At 39.2% G+C, this 24,582-nt stretch overlaps 2 protein-coding genes across 15 annotated transcripts in view; one reads left to right on the forward strand and one right to left on the reverse strand.

Moving 5' to 3' along the window:
- ZNF570 (zinc finger protein 570) overlaps positions 1 to 22,780 on the reverse strand; it is a 38,327-nt gene extending 15,547 nt beyond the window's left edge. The window contains exons 1-5 of one of the 11 annotated variants that reach the window (XM_032842113.1): positions 12,446 to 12,598; positions 11,520 to 11,705; positions 11,307 to 11,394; positions 6,168 to 6,294; positions 5,746 to 5,841 (exon numbers count right to left, since the gene is read on the reverse strand). In XM_032842113.1, the coding sequence (XP_032698004.1) occupies positions 5,746 to 5,841; positions 6,168 to 6,201 (130 nt within the window). In that variant the 5' untranslated portion in view covers positions 6,202 to 6,294; positions 11,307 to 11,394; positions 11,520 to 11,705; positions 12,446 to 12,598. Of the gene's footprint in view, positions 1 to 5,682; positions 5,842 to 6,167; positions 6,295 to 11,306; positions 11,395 to 11,519; positions 11,706 to 12,251; positions 12,287 to 12,445; positions 12,599 to 12,788; positions 13,067 to 22,277 lie in introns of those variants that run through there. The other 10 variants (XM_032842106.1, XM_032842112.1, XM_032842110.1 and 7 more) reach the window with 10 other exon arrangements.
- The window catches only part of ZNF569 (zinc finger protein 569), a 141,277-nt gene that overhangs the window by 69,985 nt on the left and 46,710 nt on the right, over positions 1 to 24,582 (forward strand). For 3 of the 4 annotated variants that reach the window (XR_004380791.1, XM_032842062.1, XM_032842063.1), the window contains 2 exons: positions 8,812 to 8,911; positions 24,241 to 24,396. Coding sequence is in view for 2 of the 4 variants with exons in the window: in XM_032842062.1 (XP_032697953.1) it covers positions 8,812 to 8,911; positions 24,241 to 24,396 (256 nt within the window). In the remaining 2 variants the exon portion in view is untranslated. Of the gene's footprint in view, positions 1 to 8,811; positions 8,912 to 22,832; positions 22,972 to 24,240; positions 24,397 to 24,582 lie in introns of those variants that run through there. The other variant, XM_032842064.1, reaches the window with a different exon arrangement.

Consider the following 24,582-nt stretch of genomic DNA (forward strand, 5'->3'; position numbering starts at 1 on the left):
CAGGGTCACGGGATCGAGCCCCACATCGGGCTTTCGGCTCAGCAGGGAGCCTGCTTCTCCCTCTCTCTCTGCCTGCCTCTCTGCCTACTTGTTGTCTCTCTCTCTTTGTCGAATAAATAAAATCTTTTTTAAAAAAAGTTAAAAAAGGAGAGAATAGCATAAACAAACAAGGGAAGAATTAAATAGTAAAGAAGAGAAATAAATGAAATTTTTAAAAGAGATTTTTATTTATTTGACAGAGGGAGAGAGCACAGGCAGGGGGAGCAGCAGGCAGAGGAGATGGAGAAGCAGGCAGTGAGCAGAGAACCTGATGTGGGGCTTGATCCCAGGACTCTGGGATCATGACATGAGCCGAAGGGAGACCCTCAACTGACTGAGCCATCCAGGCACCCCCATGAAATTTTTAAAAAGATAAATTAGAGAGGATCAGTGAAGCAAAAAGTGTCTGAAAATACAAAAAAAAGAGAAATCCATGGAAAAATTTGTTTCTCCTTTTTTGGAAGAAAAAAATAGGTCATAATTACATACACTGCCAACTTTAGATAAGAGAAGATAATGGATAACTTTATATAATAAATTTGAATATTTACATAAGACATAGAAATTCTTAGAAAAATACTATATAACTCTACGATTATAGGAGAAACAGGATCTTATAACAAATTGAATTAGTTGTTTAAATTCTTTCCATAAGAAAAATTACAGGCCAAGATGAAAAATTACAGGCCAAGATCTACCATTCAAAAAACAAAGAATTTTGACTTTACGCAAATTATTCTAAGGAAGAAAAAAGAGGAATACCCACCAATAAACGTTAAGAGACTAGTATCTTGATTCCAAAATCTGACAAGAAGAGTACATGAAGGAAAAACTGAACATCAACCTTATTCACTGATTACTGTAGATGCAAAAAGCCTAAAAAATATATTGGCAAACAGCAAGTAGCCATGAATGAAAAAGCTATAAATGGATTTGTTTCAGGTCTATAAAGTTAGTTCAACATTAAAAATGTAATATGTAATTCACCATGTTAACAGATGAAAAACTAAAAACCATCTAATCATCTACAGAGCTGGAAAAACATTTATTAAAATGTAAAAGCTTTCTTTCTTTTTTTTTTTTAAGATTTTATTTATTTATTTGACAGAGAGAGCACAAGCAAGGGGAGCTCCAGGCAAAGGGAGAGGGAGAAGCAGGCTCCCCACTGAGCAGAGAGCCCAATGTGGGGCTCAATCTCAAAACCCTGGGATCATGACCTGAGTCAAAGGCAGACGTCCAACCAACTGAGCCACCCAGATGCCTTTCAAAAGCTTTCTATAATGAAACTCTAGCAAACAGAAGCAAAAAGACCCAAAAAACCTTTAAATATCAGAGTTATTAATAACAAAATATGAAAGCACTCTCATTAAGACCAAAAGTGAGCAAGAATGCCTGCTATCATCACACAACTATATGAAATAAAAAGCATCCAAATAAAAAAGAATGCCTTCACTATTAGATGACATGATACTATATATAATAGAAAAATCCAAAAGACTCCACCAAAAAATTGCTAAAACTGATAAATGAATTCAGTAGTGATTATAAATGTTGCAGGATACCAAATGTACAGAAATCTGTTGCATTTCCATACACCAAAAATGAAATAGCAGAGGGGTGCCTAGGTGGCTCAGTGGGTTAAATCTTCTGCCTCTGGCTCATGATCCCAGGGTCCTGGGATCGAGCCCCGCATAGGGCTCTCTGATCAGCAGGGAGCCTGCTTCCTCCTCTCTCTCTCTGCCTGTCTCTCTGCCTGCTTGTGATCTCTGTCAAATAAATAAATAAAATCTTTTAAAAAAATGAAATAGCAGGGGCGCCTGGGTGGCTCAGTGGGTTAAGGCCTCTGCCTTCAGCTCAGGTCATGATCCCAGGGTCCTGGGATCGAGCCCCGCATCGGGCTCTCTGCTCAGCAGGGAACCTGCTTCCTCCTCTCTCTCTGCCTGCCTCTCTGCCTACTTGTGATCTCTATCTGTCAAATCAATCAATCAACCAATAAATAAAATCTTTAAAAAAAAAAAATGAAATAGCAGAAAGAGAAATTAAGAAAACAATCAAATTTACAATTGCATCAAAAGTAGTAAGACACCTATAAATAAACCTAACCAAAGAGGTCAAAGACCTGGGCTCTGAAAACTATAAATACTGATGAAAGAAATTGAAGAGGACACAAATAAAGTATCTCATGCTCATGGATGGGAAAAACAAAATACTGTTAAAATGTCTATATTGACCAAAGCGATCTATATATTTAATGCAATCCCTATAAAAATGCCAACAGCATTTTTCACAGAAGTAGAGAAAATAATCCTAAAATATGTAAGGAACCACAAAAGAGCTCAAAAAGTCAAAGCAACCTAGAAAAAGCAAAGCAAAGCTGGAGGCATCACAATTCCAGACTTAAGTAATACACAAAGCTGTCATAATCAAGAGTATGATACCAGGAGCACGTGGCTGGCTCAGTCAGTGGAGCATGCCACTCTTGATCTAAGGATTGTAAATTTGAGCACCACGTTGGGTGTAGAGATTACTTAAAAACAAAATCTTAAAAAAAACCAACAATATGGTATCAGCACAAAAACAGACACATAGATCAAAAGAACAGAGTAGAAAATCCAGAAATTGACCAATTGACCAATTGACCAATTATATGGTCAATTAATTTCTGACAAAGCAGGAAAGACCATCCAATGGGAAAAAGGGAGTCTCTTCAACAAATGTTGGGAAAACTAGACAGCAATATGTAAAAGAATGAAACTAGACCTTTCTTATGCCATACATACACACAAAAAACCTCAAAATAGATTAAAAACCTATATGTGAAGTCTGGGGCCATAAAAATCCTACAGGAGAGCACAGACAGTAATTTCTCTGACATAGGCTGAGCAACTTTTTTCTAGATAGGTCCTCTCAGGGGTGGGAAATATAAGGAATAATAAATTACTGGGACTACATCAAAATAAAAACCTTCTGGAAAAAAAAAAAAAGTCCAGCACAGCAAACAATTGAGAAAACTAAAAGTGAGGGGAGGGGCAGAGAGCGAGAGAGAAGCAGACTCTCCACTGAGCAGGGAGCCCCACTCAGAGCTCACTCTCACAATCCTGAGATCATGACCTGAGTCAAAACCAAGAGTCAGATGCTTAACTGACTGAGCCACCCAGACCCCCCTCAGGAATATAATTTTGAGTTGGAAAAAAAGTCGGAATTATATGGACCACATCTTTTCAGATGTAAAAAGTTGAAAATACACAAATATCATATTTTGTTTAAGGGTAATGGCACAACTATTAAGAAAAGTCAAGAAAAGATAAGCAAAATTGTAGAATAATGGTTTCTCTGGTAAGGGGTAGGGATGGGCCACGGGTGGGGAATGGTTCATCATTAGGCAGCCCTCAAAGGCCTATAATGGCATTGACAATTTCTTATTTCCTTTTCTTTTTTTTTTTTAAAGTAATCTCTATACCCAACATGGGGCATGTTCTACCAACTGAACCAGCCAGGCACCCCAATAATTTTCTATTTCTTAAGCTAAGAAGTAGGAACATGGGTTTTGTTCTATTACTATTTAAACCATATACATATGCTAATATACATTCATGTATGTGTGATTTATTTAGTAATAATAACAAAATTTAATCATATATTCCTTGACACTACAGTTTCACATCAAATATTGTTTTTAAAAAATTGAAGAAGGACATAAAAGACTGGGGAGGAGTACTGGGGGGGTGAGTTGAGTGATATTGACAGAGATATTTATAGTAACACTCATTTTCCTTTTAACTTTAGTCTTCTGTTTTACCTAATGCTTCCTATGTCTAACTAAAACTCCTTCCTATGCCACAAACCTAAACTCTTTTTTTTTTAAAGATTTTATTTATTTATTTGACAGACAGAGATGACAAGTAGGCAGAGAGGCAGGCAGAGAGAGAGAGGAGGAAACAGGCTCCCTGCTGAGCAGAGAGCCTGATGTGGGGCTCGATCCCAGGACCCTGGGACCATGACTTGAGCCAAAGGCAAAGGCTTTAACCCACTGAGCCACCCAGATGCCCCCACAAACCTAAACTCTTAATTTATTCTCTCTCAAATGTTTTCTAGCTTCTCACCTGTGTTGTATAGAGACCATCATCTTCTCAGTTACCCAGACTCTTTGGCCTCTCCCCTCTTTCTCTGAGTTTCCTTGTGTCAGCTTTCTTCTCACATATGCCATTTATAGTTTAATATTGTATCTCTGCTACTGGCCCATCAATTGTTTGATAACTTCTACAAATACATAGTGCTCTAGCATCTTGCATGTAATCTTTAAAAATTCAATAAATGTTGATGAAAGGAATGAAAGAACGAATGAACTTACCATTAAAAGAAAAACAAGGCATTTGGAGATACACTACTACTAACAACAATAGCAACTAACAGCCTTTGAGTTCACAATATGAGAAGGGAACTGTTAAAGCACTTTAAAAGTATATCTCCAAAGACGACACACAAATGGCTAATAGGCACATGAAAAAATGTTCATCACCACCAGCCATGAGGGAGATTCAAAGCAAAACCACATTGAGATACCACCTTACACCAGTTAGAATGGCCAAAATTAACAAGATAGTAAACAACATGTGTTGGAGAGGATGTGGAGAAAGGGGAAACCTCTTACACTGTTGGTGGGAATGCAAGTTGGTGCAGCCACTTTGGAAAACAGTGTGGAGATTCCTTAAGAAATTAAATACAGAGCTACCCTATGACCCTGCAGTTGCACTACTGGGTATTTACCCCAAAGATACAGATGTAGTGAAAAGAAGGGCCATCTGTACCCCAATGTTCATTGTGGCAATGGCCACAGTTGCTAAACTGTGGAAAGAACCAAGATGCCCTTGAATGGACGAATGGATAAAGAAGACATGGTCCATATATACTATGGAGTATTATGGCTCCATCAGAAAGGATGAATACCCAACTTTTGTATCAACATGGGCGGGACTGAAAGAGATTATGCTGAGTGAAATAAGTCAAGCAGAGAGAGTCAATTATCATATGGTTTCGCTTATTTTTGGAGCATAAGGAATAACACGGAGGACATGAGGAGATGGAGAGGAGAAGTGAGTTGGGCAAACTGGAGGGGGAGACAAACCATGAGAGACTGCAAACTCTGAGAAACAGAGGGTTTTGGAGGGGAGGGGATGGAAGGTTGGGTGAGCCTGGTGCTGGGCATTATGGAGGGCACATATTGCGTGGAGCACTGGATGTGGAGCATAAACAATGAATTCTGGAGCACTGAAAAGAAATTTAAAAAAAGAAGTATATCCCATTTTACAGATAACAAAATAAAAGTAGAGAGGTTAAGTAACTTGCCTAAAATTTTACTGCATTTAAGAATCAAGACTTGAATCTAGCCCTTTAGTTACAGCTGTCTGTACAGCTCAAAAAGTTTATCAGATTAGGAAAAGATTAAAAGACTGGAAGAGACTTATGAAACTGGGAAGGAATGAGACTCAGAATAGATAAATGAGTTTTTAGAAAGGAGGGAGCAAAGTATTAAAGGAGGGACCATGAAGAATAAATGGGAGAGAACATTAAAAGGCCTCAAATTTCTAGTAAGACCTAGAACATCGGAGAACATGCCAACAAAGAAGAATGAAGAAGTGATACCTCTAAGTCAGGCTGAGCCATCATCTCCAGAGGTTTTTGCCTGCCTATTTCCTCTTCACTCACCTGAGCACAAGCCTTTTGCCAGCTCTCTCTTCACCATCCAGGGCTCTTTCCCTTGTTCCAACAATAATATCACATTTGGCTTAGAAAAGCAAAGTCCTGCATGTATGAAAAGAAACAATCTGGTCATGCAGAGGATATCCCATAACTTATAACCAATCCTTTGATCAACAGGGAAGAGGGAGTTTACAGTAAGCCAGAGAAAAATATATAAAGGACGTGTATTCAAATTACAGGAAAGCTGAAACTTCCAACACAGATTAATAACAGACCCATCTACTGGCAACTTTACAAATATTAAACCATTACTTTGGCACAGCAACTTTAGCCAAGCACTGAGGATGCCACCCAAAGATTCACAATAATGGTAGCAAAGAGGCCCTTATGAGCAGAAGCTCAATTTTACAAGGATAAGATATCCTTACCTAGGGACACCAAGATCCGGTAGTTCTCCAACATCACATTACTATACAGATGCCTCTGAGAAGAATTCAGACAGTCCCACTCCTCTTGGGAGAAATCTACAGCCACATCTCTGAAGGTTACCAACTCCTGAAAAGAAATAAATGAAATAACTTCATCTCTTACCATATTCACCTTACTTGTTTTGCCCTAGGTATACTGTGCTTTCCCTGATATTACATTCTCAAATCAAAATGGTCAAACACGTTCCCCCTCAGGCCTTTTGGACTTCTCAGATCATTCTGTATTAAAATAGCAAGCTTTTTACTCCTGTTCTGTATTTCCTTAACCCTCCTTTGTTGTTTGCCATGGCACTTAATTATTTTGTTATTGTGTGCTCCCAACCTCCACTAAAATGTGAAGTCCAGGGGCACCTGGGTGGCTCAGTGGTTAAGCCCCTGCCTTCGGCTCAGGTCATGATCTCAGGGTCCTGGGATCGAGCCCCGAATTGGGCTCTCTGCTCAGCAGGGAGCCTACTTCCCTCTCTCTCTCTGCCTGCCTCTCTGCCTGCTTGTGATCTCTGTCTGTCAAATAAATAAAGTCTTAAAAAAAATGTGAAGTCCATGAGGGCAGAATACATTTTTGCTTTGCTCACTGTTATAGCCCTAGTTATAGGACAGTATTTGGCACACATGAGGCATTCAAATATTTGCTGAATAAACTGAATTAATGAATGATCAGTTTGAAGAGTTCAAGAAACTATGAGAGGATCAAAAATGAGACCAGGAAGTGCTGGGGTACCTGGGTGGCACAGTGAATTAAGCATCCCACTATTGTTTTCTGATCAGGTCATGATCTCAGGGTCCTGAGATCCAGTTCCGTTGTCAGGCTCTGTGCTCAGCTTGTAGTCTCTCTCCCTCTGCCCCTCCCCTTGTGCATGCTCTCTTTCTCTCTCAAATAAATAAATAAATCTTTAAAAAAAAAAGAGGGGGGGGAAACCAGAAAGTTCTTGCTATATCTCTGAAAATTGTGCTAGACCAAGGACAGCAAATCATCGATTCTATTAAAATTCAAATACTTTAACCCAGAGTACTTAAAATTTTGTATAAAGAAATGGGGGTGCCTGGGTGGCTCAGTGGGTTAAGCCTCTGCCTTCGGCTCAGGTCACGATCTCAGGGTCCTGGGATCAAGCCCTGCATCGGGCTCTCTACTCAGCAGGGAGCCTGCTTCCCCCCTACCCCGCCTGCTGCTCTGTCTCCTTGTGATCTTTCTCTCTCTGTCAAATTAACAAATAAAATCTTAAAAATAAAAAGAGAGAAAGAAAGAAATAGGTGTTCTTTTCAGAACACTGCTTCTGTCTGTAGGGGCTAGGCAAAGTTCTTAAAATTTGGAGCTATGCTGTCATTCAGCTGGATTTTAGGTTTCTATAATATGACCACCTGCTGATGAAAGCTAACATGTGTTTGTGTGTGTATATAATTTTTAGAAGAGGTGAATCTGTCAAGGCAAGAAAACATTTATTGGGCATTTGATACAATTTTGTCATAGTTAAACTGTCTCTACAGAATAAAAATTATTAAAGTGTTTTACACAGGTGCCTGGGTGGCTCAATCAGTTAAGCATCTCCCTTCAGCTCAGGTCATGATGGGATCCTGGGATCCCAGGTGCTAGGATGGAGCCTTGCTCAGCAGGGAGCCTGCTTCGCCCTCTCTTCCCTGCTTGTGCTCTCTCTTGCTTTCTCTGTTGCTATCACTGTCTCTCTCTCAAATAAATAAATAAAATCTTTTAAAAATTCTTTATTTTTTTCAAAGTTATTTTTTAAAAAGTGTTTTACAACTCTCAGTAACTTTTTCTTATTTATAATGTGAAGTACTTTGTGAATTTCTTCATCTCTGCCCTACCAATAACATCCCTCATATACTGCAGAAATGTTCCTGTTAAAAAGAGTTTGGTTCATATGCCATATATGCTTCCAAAAATGTTTTCCTTACCATATATAAATATATATAATGTGTAACTATTTTTTAATATATGACATACACTTTTCAATGATTCTTTTAATGAAATTAATCAAAATAATGGCATCAACATAAGGAGCTTTAAATTATTACTTTAAAATACCTAATCTCTAACAAATGATCTCTGAAAAATATTTGACCCCTTTCTCTCTCTCTCTCTCTACACACACACACACACACACACACACACACCATGGAATATTACTCAGCCATTTAAAAAGAATGAAATCTTGCCATTCGCAACAACACGAATGGAACTAGAGAGTATAATGCTAAGTGAAATAAGTCAGAGAAAGATAAATACCATATGACTTCACTCATGTGGAATTTAAGAAACAAAGCAAATGAACAAAGTGGGGAAAAGAGAGATAAACCAAAAAAACAGATCCTAAACTATAGAGAACAAACAGATGGTTACCAGAGAGGAAGTGGGGAGAGGCAGATAGGTGAAATAGGTGAGGGGGATTAGGAAAGCACTTTGATGCTCACCAAGTAATATGTAGAACCATTAGATCACTATACGGTACACTTGAAAACTAATATAGCACTATAAGTTAACTACACTGGAATTTAAAAAATGAAAAATAAAATGTTGATCTCTAACCAAATACTTGGTTTCAAAATCCATTCATAATTATAATTAAGCCAGGATGAAGAAAGTCAACCATTCTCTTCACCTTTCTGCCTGCATAGAAACACGGCTCCTTGCTGAGAGGACTGACTACTTCCCTTTGAAGCCCTGTCCTGTGGTGAGTGTTTTTATTTCCCACATTCCTTGTACCACAGCACCTGAAGGTAAGGCAGGTGATGTCTCTGCTCCTTACATTTATTTTTAGACCATTACTCCTCCCCCGCCTCCCTGAAAGACACCTAGTTTTAAATCTCATGAAATCAGACTCTATCATCCCTCCCTGTTTTAGTTGTCTACTAGTTCCTGGTAGATACCAATACGCTGTCATTCCTTCAACACTTCAGCGCCTGGCTCACTGTCATCTCTACAACGCTACTCCTATCATACATAATCTTTGGTCATTTCAATATCTGTATAAATAATCCTCCCAACAACCAGGCCTCCCAGTTCTGTGTCCCTTCTCTCCTCCTGTAGTCTTGTCCTCCACACTTCAATAGTCATTCACTTCCAATGCCATGCCCCAGACTTTGTCATTACCAGTAAGTAGCCAACCCTCCCTAATCTCAACTCTCCCATTCTGACTTCTACCTCCTATATTCCAACTTTTGCCCTCTGGTACCCCAATTAGGATAATTCTTTGACCCCACTAGAACCTACAAATCACTGACTTACCATGTTTTCACTTCCTAGCACAACCATTTGTTATAATCACCCCATGGCTATACCCTGGACTTCCCTGCCCTTACCCACCTGGTTAAACCACTACCATCTCTCAGCATACTCTATTTCTGTACCTTGAACCACTGTACTTTCCTGGAGAAAATCACACCAATCATGTTAACTGGTCTCACTTTAAATTCATGACACGAACCTCAAGAGGCCCAAAATCCCTTTATTATACATTTCTCTAGTCCATACATGTCCCTACTCCCCTAAATGACCATTCCATACTTTCCCTCTCTCCTCAAATCTTCAATACCTTTTTCCTCATCCTTACCAATGATCTTGCTTTCTGTTTCACTCAAAAACCAAAATCCATTCTAGGAGAATTTCTACAAACTCCCACAACATCTACACATCTACCTGCACTGTCCCGACATACTCTAACTTGCTCCTATTACTAGTCTATATGAACAAACACTTTCTTAGCAAAGTCTGACCCCTCCACTTGTCCACTAGACCTCAGGTCCTCCTCCTACTCAAGCAGTGTTCCAGCAATCCCCTCTTCACTTTTCTTCATCTTCAAATTTCCCTTTCTACTGAATCTTAAACATCAGAATACAGCTATACACCCATCTTGAAAAAACCTTATTGACCACACTTCAGTTACTACCCTTTCTCTTATTCCCTTACAGCTAAAATATTTGAAAGAATGTTCTATACTTTCTATTGTTTCTATTCCTACCATGAAGAATCATATAATATGACTTGTGTAACAATCACTTTGACTGCTCTGTTGAGAATAGACTAGAAGAGAGGAAGGGTGGAAGTAGAAAGAAAAGGTAGAAGAGCAAAGCAATAACCTAGATGAGAGATGACAGTTTGGACCAGAATGGAAGCAGTGTGGTAGTAAAAGTGGTCAACTTCTGGATATATTTTGAACATAGAACAAACCAGAACTTCATGATAGAAGACTTTTCGCTTGTGTACCTGAGACAGGGACGTATGTAAGTCTCCTAATTGGTTTCCCTATTTCTATTTCTATCCTTGTCCCATTCAATTTATTCTCAACAGCAGCCAGAATGATTCTGTTAAGTGAGAATTAGATCATGTCACTTCTGTGCCCCCAAACTTCTAACGGCTTGTTTCACTAAATTTGAGACATTTGAGTTTGAGGTATCATTATACAACCAAATGAAGATGCTAAGTAGGTAGCTGGATATACAAGTCTGGATTTCAGGAGAGAGGTCTCAACTATATATAATTTGGTGATTGTTGGCATATAGATGGCATTTGAAGCCATGAGACAGAATGAGATTACTATTACCAATGAGATTACCAATGAGTGAGTGTAGGTGGAGAAGAGGACCAAGGACTAAGCCTTCTTACTCAACAGGTGCTCAATAAAAATTTGTTGAGGGAATGAATGTTTGAGCAGAGTCTATAATGAAGAAGTTAGTCTGTATCTTGGGGAACAGCATTCCAAGCAGAGGGAACAGCAAGTACAAGTATATGAGTTAAGAATGTATTCAGGTCTTGGGGTGCCTGGGTGGCTCAGTGGGTTAAAGCCTCTGCCTTTGGCTCAGGTCTTGATCCCAGGGTCCTGGAATCAAGCCCCACATTGGGCTCTCTGCTCAGTGGGGAGCCTGCTTCCCCCTCTCTCTCTGCCTGCCTCTCGGACTACTTGTGATCTCTATCTGTCAAATAAATAAATAAAATCTTTTAAAAAAAAAAGGATTTACATTTAAAGAATGTATTCAGGTCAAAAAAAATTTTTTTTAATGTACTCCGCTCACTACAAGGACACTAGTGTGCCTAGAACTGAGTGAATGAGTTACAAATGGAGTGATTACCTGAGCTCAAAAAGTGGACCAGATTATGTACGGCCTTGCAGGCTAAGGCAAGGACTTCAGCATTTATCCTGAATGAGGTGGGAATCAGCTGCAGGGGGGATATAATAAGTGACATGATTACTTACCCAGGAAAGTTTCAGCAAAAGCAAAGTTAATATCTGTTTGGTATAAAGAGCAGTAAAATGTTTCAGGAAATAGAAAACACCAACTCACCTGGTACATGGCTTTAAGAAGTCCAACAGCCATTCTTTCCTCCTTTTAGCTCTTCTCTTGGGAAATAGCAGTGTCCTCAGATGACTGAGATGGGGAAGAGAACATGAAAAACTAGGGTTTCCTTGCAGCATCCAGAATCACCAGCCTAGAATTTTTCAGCTTCTCTTTCCTTCTGTTGCACCCTTCCTTCCAACAGAGAGAAAGCATATGGGAGAGATCTAGAAATTTGTTTGCATGCAATTTAAGCCATGACTAAATCACTTCCTAATTTGTTATTTTAGCAATAGATTTTCTAGATTTTTACAAATAAAGACTCCAAGGAATGTAATCATTTACATAAAGACACACAACTAATGAATAACAGTACCCAGATCAAACAAAGGTCTTCCTGACTCCAGTCTTTCTTCTCTCCAATAAATAGACCAGTGATTCTGAAACTTGGTGGCACACTGGCATCACCTGGCTAGCTTCAAAAGATATTGGTGGCACACAGTCTCATTCAGTACCCCCACCTACTCATTCTTAAAAACTACAGCGCCATCCACGGTCTTACACAAGGAACAATCAGTCGCCATGGGTATGGGCAGTCTCACCCCGTCACGCTCATCCGTAGCTCCAAGTCTCAAACACTAGGGGATCACAACCTACGTTTACACTCACACAACTCCAGTTACAAAGAGGCCGTGGGTACTGGAACAACGGGGGACACAATACCCTCCCACCCCCACTCACAGTCTCACACTCTGTAGCACCAACCATCGACTCGCTTGCACCCACAGTCACAGATAAACGACGTGCACAGTCACATCAGATGACAGCCTCACACCGTATGACAACCAACCACCATCTCGCACCTAGAGTCACACCGAGGGCCTGGGAACCGACGTCCGGGTGACCCACAGCCCACTCCTCAGCCCATTCCCTACCTGCAGAAGTCAACTGCGGAAAGATCCCGTCCCTGCTCCGAAGGCTCGGGCAATCTCTATTCCGGCCCACCTCCTGCCTTAAGAGTCTGATGGGAACCCACCCCCGCGGGCCGGGAAAGAAGCGACTGGGCCTCCGGAGGACACAAAGGGACCGCCGGCCCTGTGCTCGCACGGGCCACTGGGAAATGTAGTCCAGACCAAAAAAAAAAAAAAAAAAAAGCGGCGCTGCAGAGTCCGACTGCACTGGCGCGGCGCCGTTGGGGGCTTAGAAACGCAGCCCTTCTGCCCGGGTCCTCCCCACGCCGGGCTGTTCCTGGCCCTGCAGAGGGAACCTAAATCTCACCTCGGATCCTGGGTCCGCCAAAGGAACCGGGTCGAGCGTCAACTAGACGGACTGGGACTGAAGTGCGCAGGCACAAGTGCTTGGTCCACCTCCCTTTGCAATGGGGCGGAGAACTTAGAGGCGCCGAGTAGCCGAAGGGGGTGCGGTTCGTGTGTGCGGTCCGCACAAACGGGGTGAGGGACGTGCTCCTACAATTGAGCTGCGGTACCCGAAAAAACTGTGTGGGACAGGGAGAGCAGAGAGTAGAGTGCGCAGGTGCACTATAATTCCACGCAGCTCCGCCTTCCATAGGGCGTTTTTGGTTCGGAATGAGTTAGCTTGAAGATCCGAAGGGAGAGTGTCACCCTTTGTGTACGGTTCTTGTATTTGTGATTTGGTGATTATGGGTGTGAATGTGTCCCCCCCCCCCTTACTAAAATGGCTCTTCTGCTGGGTATCTTCAAAGTTCCCTTACTCTGTCCTTTCAGATACTAATGTCACATCTCCAAAAAGGCCTTCCCTGATCACAGCTCTCTGACAGCCTTAATCTGATCTATACTCCCTTAGAACAATAGCGTTTGTATTTTAAATTTTTATTTATTTTCTCCCCACAAGTTCTGTCACAGGACTGTAATTTTGTGAGTTGCTGCATGACCCTTTGATTCTGTCATTGTGTGTGTTTCTGTGTAAAACTAGGTGTTAGGGTGGGTATGCTGGTTTTCTGTGACCATGTGTAAGGTTGTATTATTGTGTGACATTTGAGGTGTTACCTGAGAGAATGTGATATACAGAAAGGGACTGACTGGTGGAGAGTGGGGTAAGAATGTAATAGGATAGTATGTGTGATAGGTCCTGAGCACTAGTCTAATGGATGTGGATAGTGATTGAATTTTTTCTCTTAAGTATCTAATTAGAAAGCACCAACTGTGTGGCAGATGCTCTTCAAGGTGCTGGGATAGACATAGACAAAATAAACTTTAAAAAATCGCTAATAGAATACTAATGAGCAGAAGGACTACCTCAAGAGGCTAAAATACATGTATGATTGAATAACAAATAGAAATCTGAATCTACACAAGGGAATGAAGAGCATTAGAGATAATAACTGTAGGGTAAATATGTAAGACATTTTTATTAATTAAATCTCACCAAAAGATAAGTTACTGTTGAAAGAAAAACAATGTAGCTTTGGATATATATGCAAATCATAGAATAACAATAGCAGAAAGGCCAGGAGAAGAGAAGGAAGTGGAAATAAACTATCCTAAGTTTACTACATTCTTTTTTTCTTTAAGATTTTATTTATTTATTCATCTGAGAGAGCGCACACATGAGCAGGGAGGAGGAACCAGAAGGAGTGGGACAAGCCAACTCCGCGCTGCATGCAGAGACCAACGTGGGGCTCGATCTCTGAACCCTGAGATCACAACCTAAGCCAAAATCAAGAGTCAGACACTTAACCAACTGAGCCATCCAGATACCCCTAAGGTTCCTACATTCTTTGTGAAGTAATATAGTATCACTTGAACAAACACTATAACAAGTGAAAGATTTTCACTCTAAGCCCTACAGCAACCACTAACCTAACAAAACAAAAACTTATAGCTAATAGTCCAACAAGGAAGATAAAGTGGAATCCAATTATCATAAATTACTCAATCCAAAAGAAGTTAGAGAAGGGAACAAAAAACAGATGGGAAACAAATTGCAAAATGGAAGGCTTATATCAATTATCAGACTAAATATAATTTATCTGAACATCCAGTTAAGAGGCCCAGATTTCAGATGGGATGAAAAAGTATGACTCAACCACGTGCTGCCTCTGAGAAGTTAAACAGAACTCTACCAATAGTTAGAAGTACAAGGATGGAAATACACCATGGTAATGCTGTGTAGAGAAAGCTGGAATAACCTTGGATTTGGCAATGGATTCTTAGATATGACAACAAAAGCACAAGCAACCAAAGGGAAAAAAACATATATTAGACTTCCTCAAAATTAAAAACATTAACAAGAAAGGACCTTATCAAAGGACATTATCAAGAAAGTTAAAAGAGCCTACAGAATGGGTAAAAAGATTTGTAAATCATGTATTTGACAAGGATTTAATATCAGAATATATATAAAGAACTCCTAAAGCTCAACAAGAAGACAACCCAATTAAAAGATGAGCAAAACACTTGAATTTATATTTCTCTAAAGATAAAAATGACCAATAAACACATACAAAGATGCTCAATATTATTAAAGAAATGCAAATAAAACTATGAGATACCACTGTATACCTATTAGGATCAGTATTATCAAAATAGCAAATATTGATGAGGACATGTATAACTTAAAAGCTTTGTATGATGATGTTAAGAATATAAAATGGTGCAGCGCTATAGAAAGCAGTTTGTCAATTCTTCTAAAGCTTAGCATAGGTTTACCATATGACCTAGCAATTCCACTTCCAAAAGAAATGAAAGCAGGGACTTGAACAGATACTTGTATTCCAGCGTTCATTATAGCATTATTCAAAATTATTCAAATTATTCAAAAAAAAGGTGGAAACAACCCAAATGTCTATCAACAGATGAATGGATAAACAAATGTGGTATGTACATACAATGGAATGCTATTCAGCCATAAAAAGGAATAAAGTTTGAGAACACGTTACTACATGGATGAACCTTGAAACAATTATACAAAGTATAAATCATACACAAAGGGACAAATACTGTATTCTGCTTATATGAGATATTTGGATTAGGCAACTTCATAGAGAAAGAAAACAGTGGTTACCAGGGGCTGTGGGGAAGGAGGGATTGAGAGTTGATTGCTTAGTATGTTTAGTAATTACAGAGTTTCCATTTTGGATGATAAAAATTTTGGAAATAGACAATATTGGTGATTGTACAACATTGTGAATGCACTTAATGCCACTGAATTATATACTTAAAAATGTTAAAATGGAAAATTTTGTTAAACATTTTATAGTAATATAAAATTTAATAATGTAACATACCAAAAATTGAATTGTACACATTAAAAGGTTGAATTGTATGATAGGTGAGTTGTATCTCAATAAATCTGTTTAAAAAAACTGGAGTAGCTGTATTAATGTATACAACGTAGATTTCAGAACAAAAAATATAGGGATAAAGAATATCATTTCATAATAATGAAGGTCAGTTCATCAAAAGAAAATAACAATCATATATGTTTATGCATCTAACAATACTTTCAAGGTACATGAAACAACAACTGATTAAACTGGAAGAAAAAGAAAAATCCACAATGGTAAATCAGAGAGTCCAATACCACTCTTAATAATTGCTAGAGGGGCACCTAGGTGGCTCAGTGGGTTAAAGCCTCTGCCTTCGGCTCAGGTCATGATCCCAGGGTCCTGGAATCGAGCCCCGCATCGGGCTCTCTGCTCGGCAGGGAGCCTGCTTCCCTTGCTCTCTCTCTGCCTGCCTCTCTGCCTACCTGTGATCTCTGTCAAATAAATAAATAAAATCTTAAAAAAAATAATTGCTAAAATAAGTAGAAAGAAAATAAGCTAAAACGAAGATTTGAAAAACACTGTCATTTGAGCTAATTGATATTTACAGGGCACTACAACCAACAAATAAAAAAAATACTCATTTTTTTCAGGAGTATATGGAGCATATACAAAGAATATATTCTGGACCACAAAACAAACCTCTTTCCAAAATGAAACTGAATTAGAAATCACTAGCTGAGGGGCACCTGGGTGGTTCGGTCAGTTATGCATCTGCCTTTGGCTCAGGTCATGATCTGAGGGTCTCGGGATCCAGCCCCACGTGGGACTCTCTACTCAGCGGGGAGTCTCCTTCTCCCTCTCCCTCTGCCCATGCTCTCGCTTGCTCTCTCTCAAATAAAAAAATCTTTAAAAAATAAATAGCTAAAAAATATGTGGATAATTCTCTAATATTTGAAAACATACCGTTTTAAATAACCCATGGATTAAAGAAGAAATCAAAAAGAAATTAGAAAGTATTTTGACCCAAAAGAAAATGAAAACATAAAAATTATGGGATGCCCCTGAAGCAGAAATCAGGAGGAAATTTATAGAATCAAATACTGTACTAGCAAAGAAGAAATCAAAGTCTCAAACCCATGACTTCATTTTCCACTTGAACATACCAGAAAAAGAGCAAATTAAACATAATGTAAGTAAAAAACAAAGGGAATAATAAAGATCAGAGCAGAAATCGATGAAATAGGGAACTGAAAAATAAAGATAAACCAATGCAACCTAAAGGTAATTCTTTGAGATTAATAAATATAAAACTAGGGGCGCCTGGGTGGCTCAGTGGGTTAAGCCGCTGCCTTCGGCTCAGGTCGTGATCTCAGGGTCCTGGGATCGAGTCCCGCATCGGGCTCTCTGCTCAGCGGGGAGCCTGCTTCTCTCTCTCTCTCTCTCTCTCTGCCTGCCTGTCTACTTGTGATCTCTCTCTGTGAAAATCAATAAATAAAATATTTAAAAAAATATATATATAAAACTAGCCAGACTGAAGAGGAAAGAAAGGGAAATAACTAACGCAAACCAGAAACGAGAGGTGCCATCACTACAGATTCTAACATTAAAAGGATAACACAGTATATCACAGCAACTTTAATCCAATAAACAACTTAGATAAAATAGATTTCTTGACAGACATGAACTATTAAATCTTACTAAAGAAAGTAGTTAACCTGGGGCGCCTGGGTGGCTCAGTGGGTTAAGCCTTTGCCTTCGGCTCAGGTCATGGTCTCAGGGTCCTGGGATCGAGCCCCACATTGAGCCCCACATCGGGCTCTCTGCTCAGCTGGGAGCCTGCTTCCACCCCCTCTCTCTGCCTGCCTCTCTGCTTACTTGTGAACTCTCTTTCCCTCTCTGTCAAATAAATAAATAAATTTTAAAAGAAGAAAGTAGTTAACCTGACTAGCCCTTATATCTATTAAAATAAATTGCATTTGTAATTAAAAGCCTTCCTACAAAAAATAAAAATAAAAATACCAGTCCCAGATAGCTTCACTGGTAAATTTTATTACACATTTCTATTTAATTTTAATTTCTAGTAAACAATTAAATTCTCTTAAGCATTTAAAGAAAAAAATGATAATTCTATACTCTTTCAGGATACTGAAAAGAGGGGAAATCTTCTCAACTCACTCTAGGAGTTATCTAGACAAAAATGTTACCCCCTCCCAAAAACCGCAAACATCCCTCATGAATCTATTAATAAAACTTTAGCAAATTGAATCCAACAATATATAAAAATGGTAATGCACAATGGCCAGGTGATGTCTGTCTCAGGAACCTAAGATTGGTTTAAGATTTGAGGCCCAGTGTAATTCACTATATTACTGAACTAAAAGAGAAAATCAGTATTACCATCTAATAGATGCAGGAAAAGCATTTGACAAAAATCAACATCCATTTTTAATAAACACACTTACTAGGAAAAGAAGAAAACCTTCCTAATTAAATAAAAGCCATCTGGCAAAAACCTTTCATCTACCATTTCACGGAACAACACTGCATACTTTCCCTCTAAGATCAGATACAGGGCAAAGATATCCCTACTTCTATTCAATCTTGTATTGAATGTTTTTGCCGGTGAAATCAGAAAAGAAACAGCATTCAGATTTGATAATGTAATGAAGAGTCTAATTCTATTTTTTGATGTTTGCTCACAGATTGGAAAAAAAAAACAATCTTTTTTTTTTTTTTTTTTTAAACAAGACACTTGACACAAAGGGAAAACTATCTAGGGTTCATTTCTTTTAGAGTAATTTATCCTAACTTAAAGACAGATTGTCTTACATGTAACAGCTATGTACAAAGAAGTTACAAAATTATCCTTGGTTTAACAATGATAAATGAAAAACATTAAAATTATCCAATCAAACAAGGTAAACAAGGATTTTTGTTGTTATGTTTTTGTTAAACAGAGCAAAATAACTTACAGAGTATATAAAGATAAAAGCTGAAGAGCATATTACTAATGGAAAGGGGGTATTTTCACAGAACCAGTATTTTTCCCCAGCCCATCTCCATTTGATGTTAATCAGCATTTATTTTTTTTAAAGCAATATGCTCATGCACGTACACTAATTTATGTACAATAAGGGAATAGGGAAGAGGAAAATGAAAGACCAGAAAAACCATATGGTAACAGTTAAGATGTGATGGAACCAAATTGCATTTTTCTAATTGAGGATGTCTTCTTTGTCTGGAGGAACAGAGTTCTGGAGTAATGTAGCAGATCCCTCTTTAGGGATCTGTCTGCTGTTAGAACACATCAATTATATTTTCTTAATCCATTTCAAACTGTGCAGATGAGTCTGTTTCACTGATTGGCTGCCTGTCAAATCAGAATCTAATTCATCTCATTAACAAACCCTATTGTTCACAGTAGGCTTTCATTTATACTAAGTATTGTATGCCCTCTTAATCTTAAAACTGCACCACAGGACCATGCTATTTCACCACCTCCAAGTGAATATGATCATTGTTCTCAATCTTTACTCATTCCTTGGGCTGTTTGCCAGCTGCATGGTGGTCTAGAGTCTCCTCAGCTGCTGCCTCACCAGGCGTGCACAGAAGGAGCACGCAAGCAGCGCGGAGAGTGGCAGAAGTTTCTGGTTTTTAAGCCTCACTCCTCCTCTTTTCTCTTGTGCTCACAAGCTCAGGTGCTCCCGCCTTTGGCACTTGCAGATTTAAATCCCACAAGCCCTGCCAATTTCAGTTCCTTGCTTTTGCAAACCATTTACACACTTTCTTGTGAAGCCTGCCCTGCTTCTCCTAGGAAGCTTCATTATGTGAGTAATAAAACTTTCATACCCTCTTGGGATGTGTGTATGTGTGTGTGATCATCAGTCTTAATATGCCAACCAAATTTTATGGGTAGTACCTGCAAATTGGAAAAGAAATGGGTATCACTATTTCCAACAGTTAGGAATAGGTACCGATGTCTTTTTTCACAGGTGACATGATCATCTATGTAGAAAATCCAATGGAACCTCCAAAATTGTAGTAGAAACACTAAGTGACCTTAGCAAAGTAACAGGCTACAAGATCAACGTACAAAAATCAATTGTATTTCTATATGCTGGCAAGGAACAATTGGAAATTAAAATTTTTAGAAATGCCATTTACAATAGCATCAAAAAATCTGAAATATTTGGGGATAATTCTTACAAAAGATTTCACTACCTTCAAAAACTACACAATATTCCTGAGAGAAATGAAAGAGGATCTAAATGGAGATATATACTGTGTTCATGGGTCACAAGATTCACCATTTTAAAGATGTCAATTCTTCCCAAATTCATCTGTATTTTCAACACAATTGCAATCAAAATCTCAGGAGTTTTTTTTTTTTCCATTTCTGTTTTTTGGTATAAATTGACAAATTCCTTCTAAAACCTTTCCGAGGTCTTCACCTAAAAGAAATGAAAATCTAGTTCACACAAAAAACTTTACACAAATGTGTACCGCAGCTTTAGTTATAACGGCCAAAAGTTTCAAACAACTCATGTTCTTCAGTGACTGATTGACTAAAGAAAGTGTAGTACATTCTACTCAGTAATAAAAAGGAATGAATTACTTACACATGTAACATATCTGAATCTCCAGGGAATTAAGCTGCATGAAAAACCAATGCCTATATTACATATTTTATCATTCCATTTATTTAAGATTCTTGAAAGGTAAAATTACAGAGATGAGAGAACAGATTAGGGTTGCCCGGCCTTGAAGAGGAAGCTGGGGGCAGAAATGACGTAGGGGTGGCTATAAAAGGACACATGAAATATCTTTGTAATGATGAAAATATTTTAAATCTTGACTGTGTCAATGTCAATATCCAGGTTGTGATATTATATATAATATTATATATAGTTTTGGGAGATGTTGTCATTGGGAGAAACTGGATAAAGGGCACATGGGATTTCTGGATTATTTCTTCCAACTGTATGCAAATCTAGAATTATCTCAAGTAAAAAATTAAAATTTAAAAAAAGCGAGGCCAAAACGTAAATAAATTCTAAAGTGGTAGACCAAAACCCAACTACATTAAATGTAAATTCACTAAATATGTCAAACTAAAGAGTAAGATTGTCATTATTTTTAAAATAATGCTGTTTAATAACATACGCACTTTAAAAAATAAAACAGGTTAAAAGCAAAAGGGTAGAAAGAGATAAACCATGCACTAACCAAAAGAAGGATGGTGAAACTATAGTAATATCAATATAGACCAGACAAAAAAGCAATTATTATAAAGAGAAAATTCTATAAGAGCCTGTTGGATCAATCCATAAGAAAAGTTACAACTCAAAATATATATCATCCAATAAGAGAGCTTCAAAATATGTAAAGCAAAGTTAACAGTAGTCAAAGGAGAAATAAACAAATCTACAAGCATAAAAAATCAGAAAGCTGGACGGACATAGAACAATTAATTGTTCTTTTATCATCTCTTAATAAAATGATAAGGAAAAATAATTCTTACAGTAGACAAAAAAAAAATTACTATTGGTAGAGACAAAAGACAAGCAAAACTTATTTGGAGGACTTGTTCTGTCTTATGTAGTGTTTGACTGGGAGTCTCTTGTCCCTTCTTAGATATTCACACTATGAAAAAATGCCCTGTATTGCCTAGTGAAAAGAAGACTATCTTCTACTGCATCCTGGAGGCAACATAGTCATGTGGCCTTTATATAGCTTCATGGTAAGCTTATGAGTCAGAATCCTCTCTGATACCTTCAACAACCACAAGGTCCTGATATTTAGCATGCTGTAGTCTGCAGCATTTTGTTCTTTGTCAACATACCATAGCAGAAAAACACTGGGTTAGTGTTTTCATAGACATTTTCTCCATTTTAGTCTCTACTGCAAAATTATTGCAGTCTTCAATTTTCATTGTCAATAGTTTTTTAATTTTTCTGGAGTCAGAGCCAAACGCACATGAAATGCTGAAAAAAAGAGTGAGATCTCTGAAGCAGAAGTGACATATAGCCTGCTTTGTTAGATTTTTAGGTTTTTGCTCCTGGTTATTTCTCTACTTTCCCCCGTAGACTTTCCACTCTCGACATGACCTTTCCATTTGATGGCTCAATGTCTTTGCCCTCTTCAACAGTATCTTTCTAAATTACCAGTATCACCTTTGTCCATGTAACACACACTGAATATGGAGTAACACAGAATTAAAAAGCATGGGTGTTTCAGTAATATGGATCCACAAAGCTCTAAAATTCCTCCCATTTACTATCTTGGTGACTGTGGTTTATTGATAACCTTTAAGTTTCAATATTGTAACAGGGGCCAGTCAGAAACGCAGAAACACACAAAGAATAACACAAGGACACTGTCTCTGAAAAAAACGCAGGATCGGAATCAAACGGTCACAAGAACATACAACGCGACCATGGTCACACAGATGGTCGCGAATTCGCATGACCCCCAAAGTCACTGGATCTCAGAGTCTCTCGACCCCGCAGACACCCTACCCCAAGTTCCACGGCCGATATCTCCCACACACGGTCACACAACGCCACTCCTCTCTTTTCTGACTGCCGCCAGAAGCTTGAGGCTCAAGCTGGCCCGTCTAGTCCCTCCACGGGCCCCTAATGTTTTCGCCCACCTTCACCCCACTGAAGTCCGGGAGGGGCCTGGACCAGACGGAACTACACCGATTCAGCGGCGCTTCCTTCGCGGATCATGCACCATAACCCCGGGAACAGGAGACCCAGCCAACCATAAGGAGCAAGAGACTTTTCGCAGAAAATTGACTTGGCCGTGAAGACCTCTGGGAAATGTAGTTCGTATCCTAAAGTTGTGAACCCTTTCAGATTCTTCTCAGCACCAAGTTGCACTCCCGGGCTCCGAGTGGAGTGCCCGGCTCAAGCGAAGCAGCTGCAGCAAAACTCAGCTGAACCTCCTCGGCAGATCTGGACGTCCTTAAACGCAGCGGTAGATTATTCCCGCTACTCACGGGCAGGGAAGCCGACCCGCCCCCCCCTCCCCCGTGAGCCGCGGGGGCCTGTGGGAAGGGTTCGCCGGCGTCTAACGGACCGAAGCTCGTGCTGCCCTCAGGCGCCGCCGGCGCTGACCTTAGAGGCGCCACAGACTCGGTCCGCACCGGCGGTGCCACTTGGGCGGCACTGAGGTGTGGAACTGTGCCTTGTCTCCGCGGGTTCGCTGGTGAGTCTCCGGGAGGCCGCGAGCTCTGAGTCGGGGACCCTTTGTGCTGGTTGGGAGTAGGGGCCTGCGGACCCGCTGCCTGTGGTACTGGAGGAGGATGCCGGCGGGGCTGTGCGGGTGCGGCTGTTTCCCCGAGGCGGTGGGAGGGGCCCGTGAAGGACTGGGAGTGTAGATGTGACTGTTTGCCAGACATTTGTTTGCGACTGAGTGTGGCCGTGAGACCGTGTGTGAGCGGATTTGGGGGACGTGCTTTTCCTTCTGTTTCATTATGAACGTGGATGCGAACGTTCGTGATATGGGATCGTGAGTGCTTGAGAAGCTCCGTGGAGGAAAGGTAGAGCACGGCTGTGTGTGTAGATTTGTGCGGCTTTTTGTACCAGGGCTTCATTTCTTTGGTTTATGGTAATTGGAAATACGTTTTTATGAGAGCTACCAATAGCCCCAACACTTTTAGTATTTATTTATCTTAAATTTTATTTTTGTGTATTAGCCACGTTGTTTTATGTGCCTACTAACTTCTTGCCCCATGCCCCCGACTGCCCGCCCCAAATCACAAAATATAGAAAAGCTCAAAGAAAATAAAAATCATTCCGAATTCTGCCAGCAACTGTCAAAATTTACATACCATCTTTACCCCCTCTGTGAATACATACACACCATTCATTTATTAACACATATGTGCATAATAGCTTGGAAATTGTTATTACACTATACATACAGTTCTGTAACCTACCTTTGTCATTTAACAATACACCGTATCTTTCCATTTAAATTTATGTCGTCATTTTAAAGTTTTTCATGGTATACATTTTAATACATTTACCCCTGTTGATGGGTAATTTGTTTTATCCAGTTTCTTGCCATTATGAACAACGTGTTTATCAGCAATTAGTTGTCATATGTTATAATGCGCTTTTCTAATTTGTGGGGGGGGGAGGGAAAAGGTTCCTAGAAGTGTAACTGATTGGGTAATATGTATGTGTTTATTAAAGATTCCCTAAGTCTATCCAGTTATTCTCCTGTAAGGTTCAAATAATTTACACTATTATTGGCCTAGTATAAGATTGCCTATATCCATATACCCTGATAACAATGGTTATCTGCTATTAGTAATTTTTGCTAACTTCACAGATATAAAATTTTCTTAATTTGCAGTTGTTTGGTTACTACTGATCAAGCATTTTAAAATTCTTTTTGTGTGTGTGTGAATTATGTATTTCCCAAAATGTTTTTCTAAAGCAGTATTCTGTTTTCAAATTTATTTTCTAGATTCTTCAGGTATTCATTTATTCATCAACACACCATTTATTGACTGCTATCTGTGTGACAGGAACAGTTCTAGATGCTTCAGGTATAGCGCTGAACAAAAGAGAAACACTCTGCTGTCATGGTACTTATATTGTCGTGGTCCAGATAATAAATGAGGTGAGTTAAATATAACATATATTCAGCAGTGAAAAATATTAAGAGAAAAACTAAAACAGAAGAACATACAGCATTTGAGAAGGGAATTAGGGTTTTAGATGGAGTAGCCAGGGAAGGCATCCTGAAAAGGTAATAATAAAGATTTGAAGGAAGTAAAGGGGCTATTCATGCATATAATTGAGGAGG

This window comes from Lontra canadensis, unplaced genomic scaffold, assembly GCF_010015895.1.
Source record: "Lontra canadensis isolate GAN:19392208 unplaced genomic scaffold, GSC_riverotter_1.0 scaffold125, whole genome shotgun sequence".
Taxonomy (NCBI): Eukaryota; Metazoa; Chordata; class Mammalia; order Carnivora; family Mustelidae; genus Lontra; species Lontra canadensis.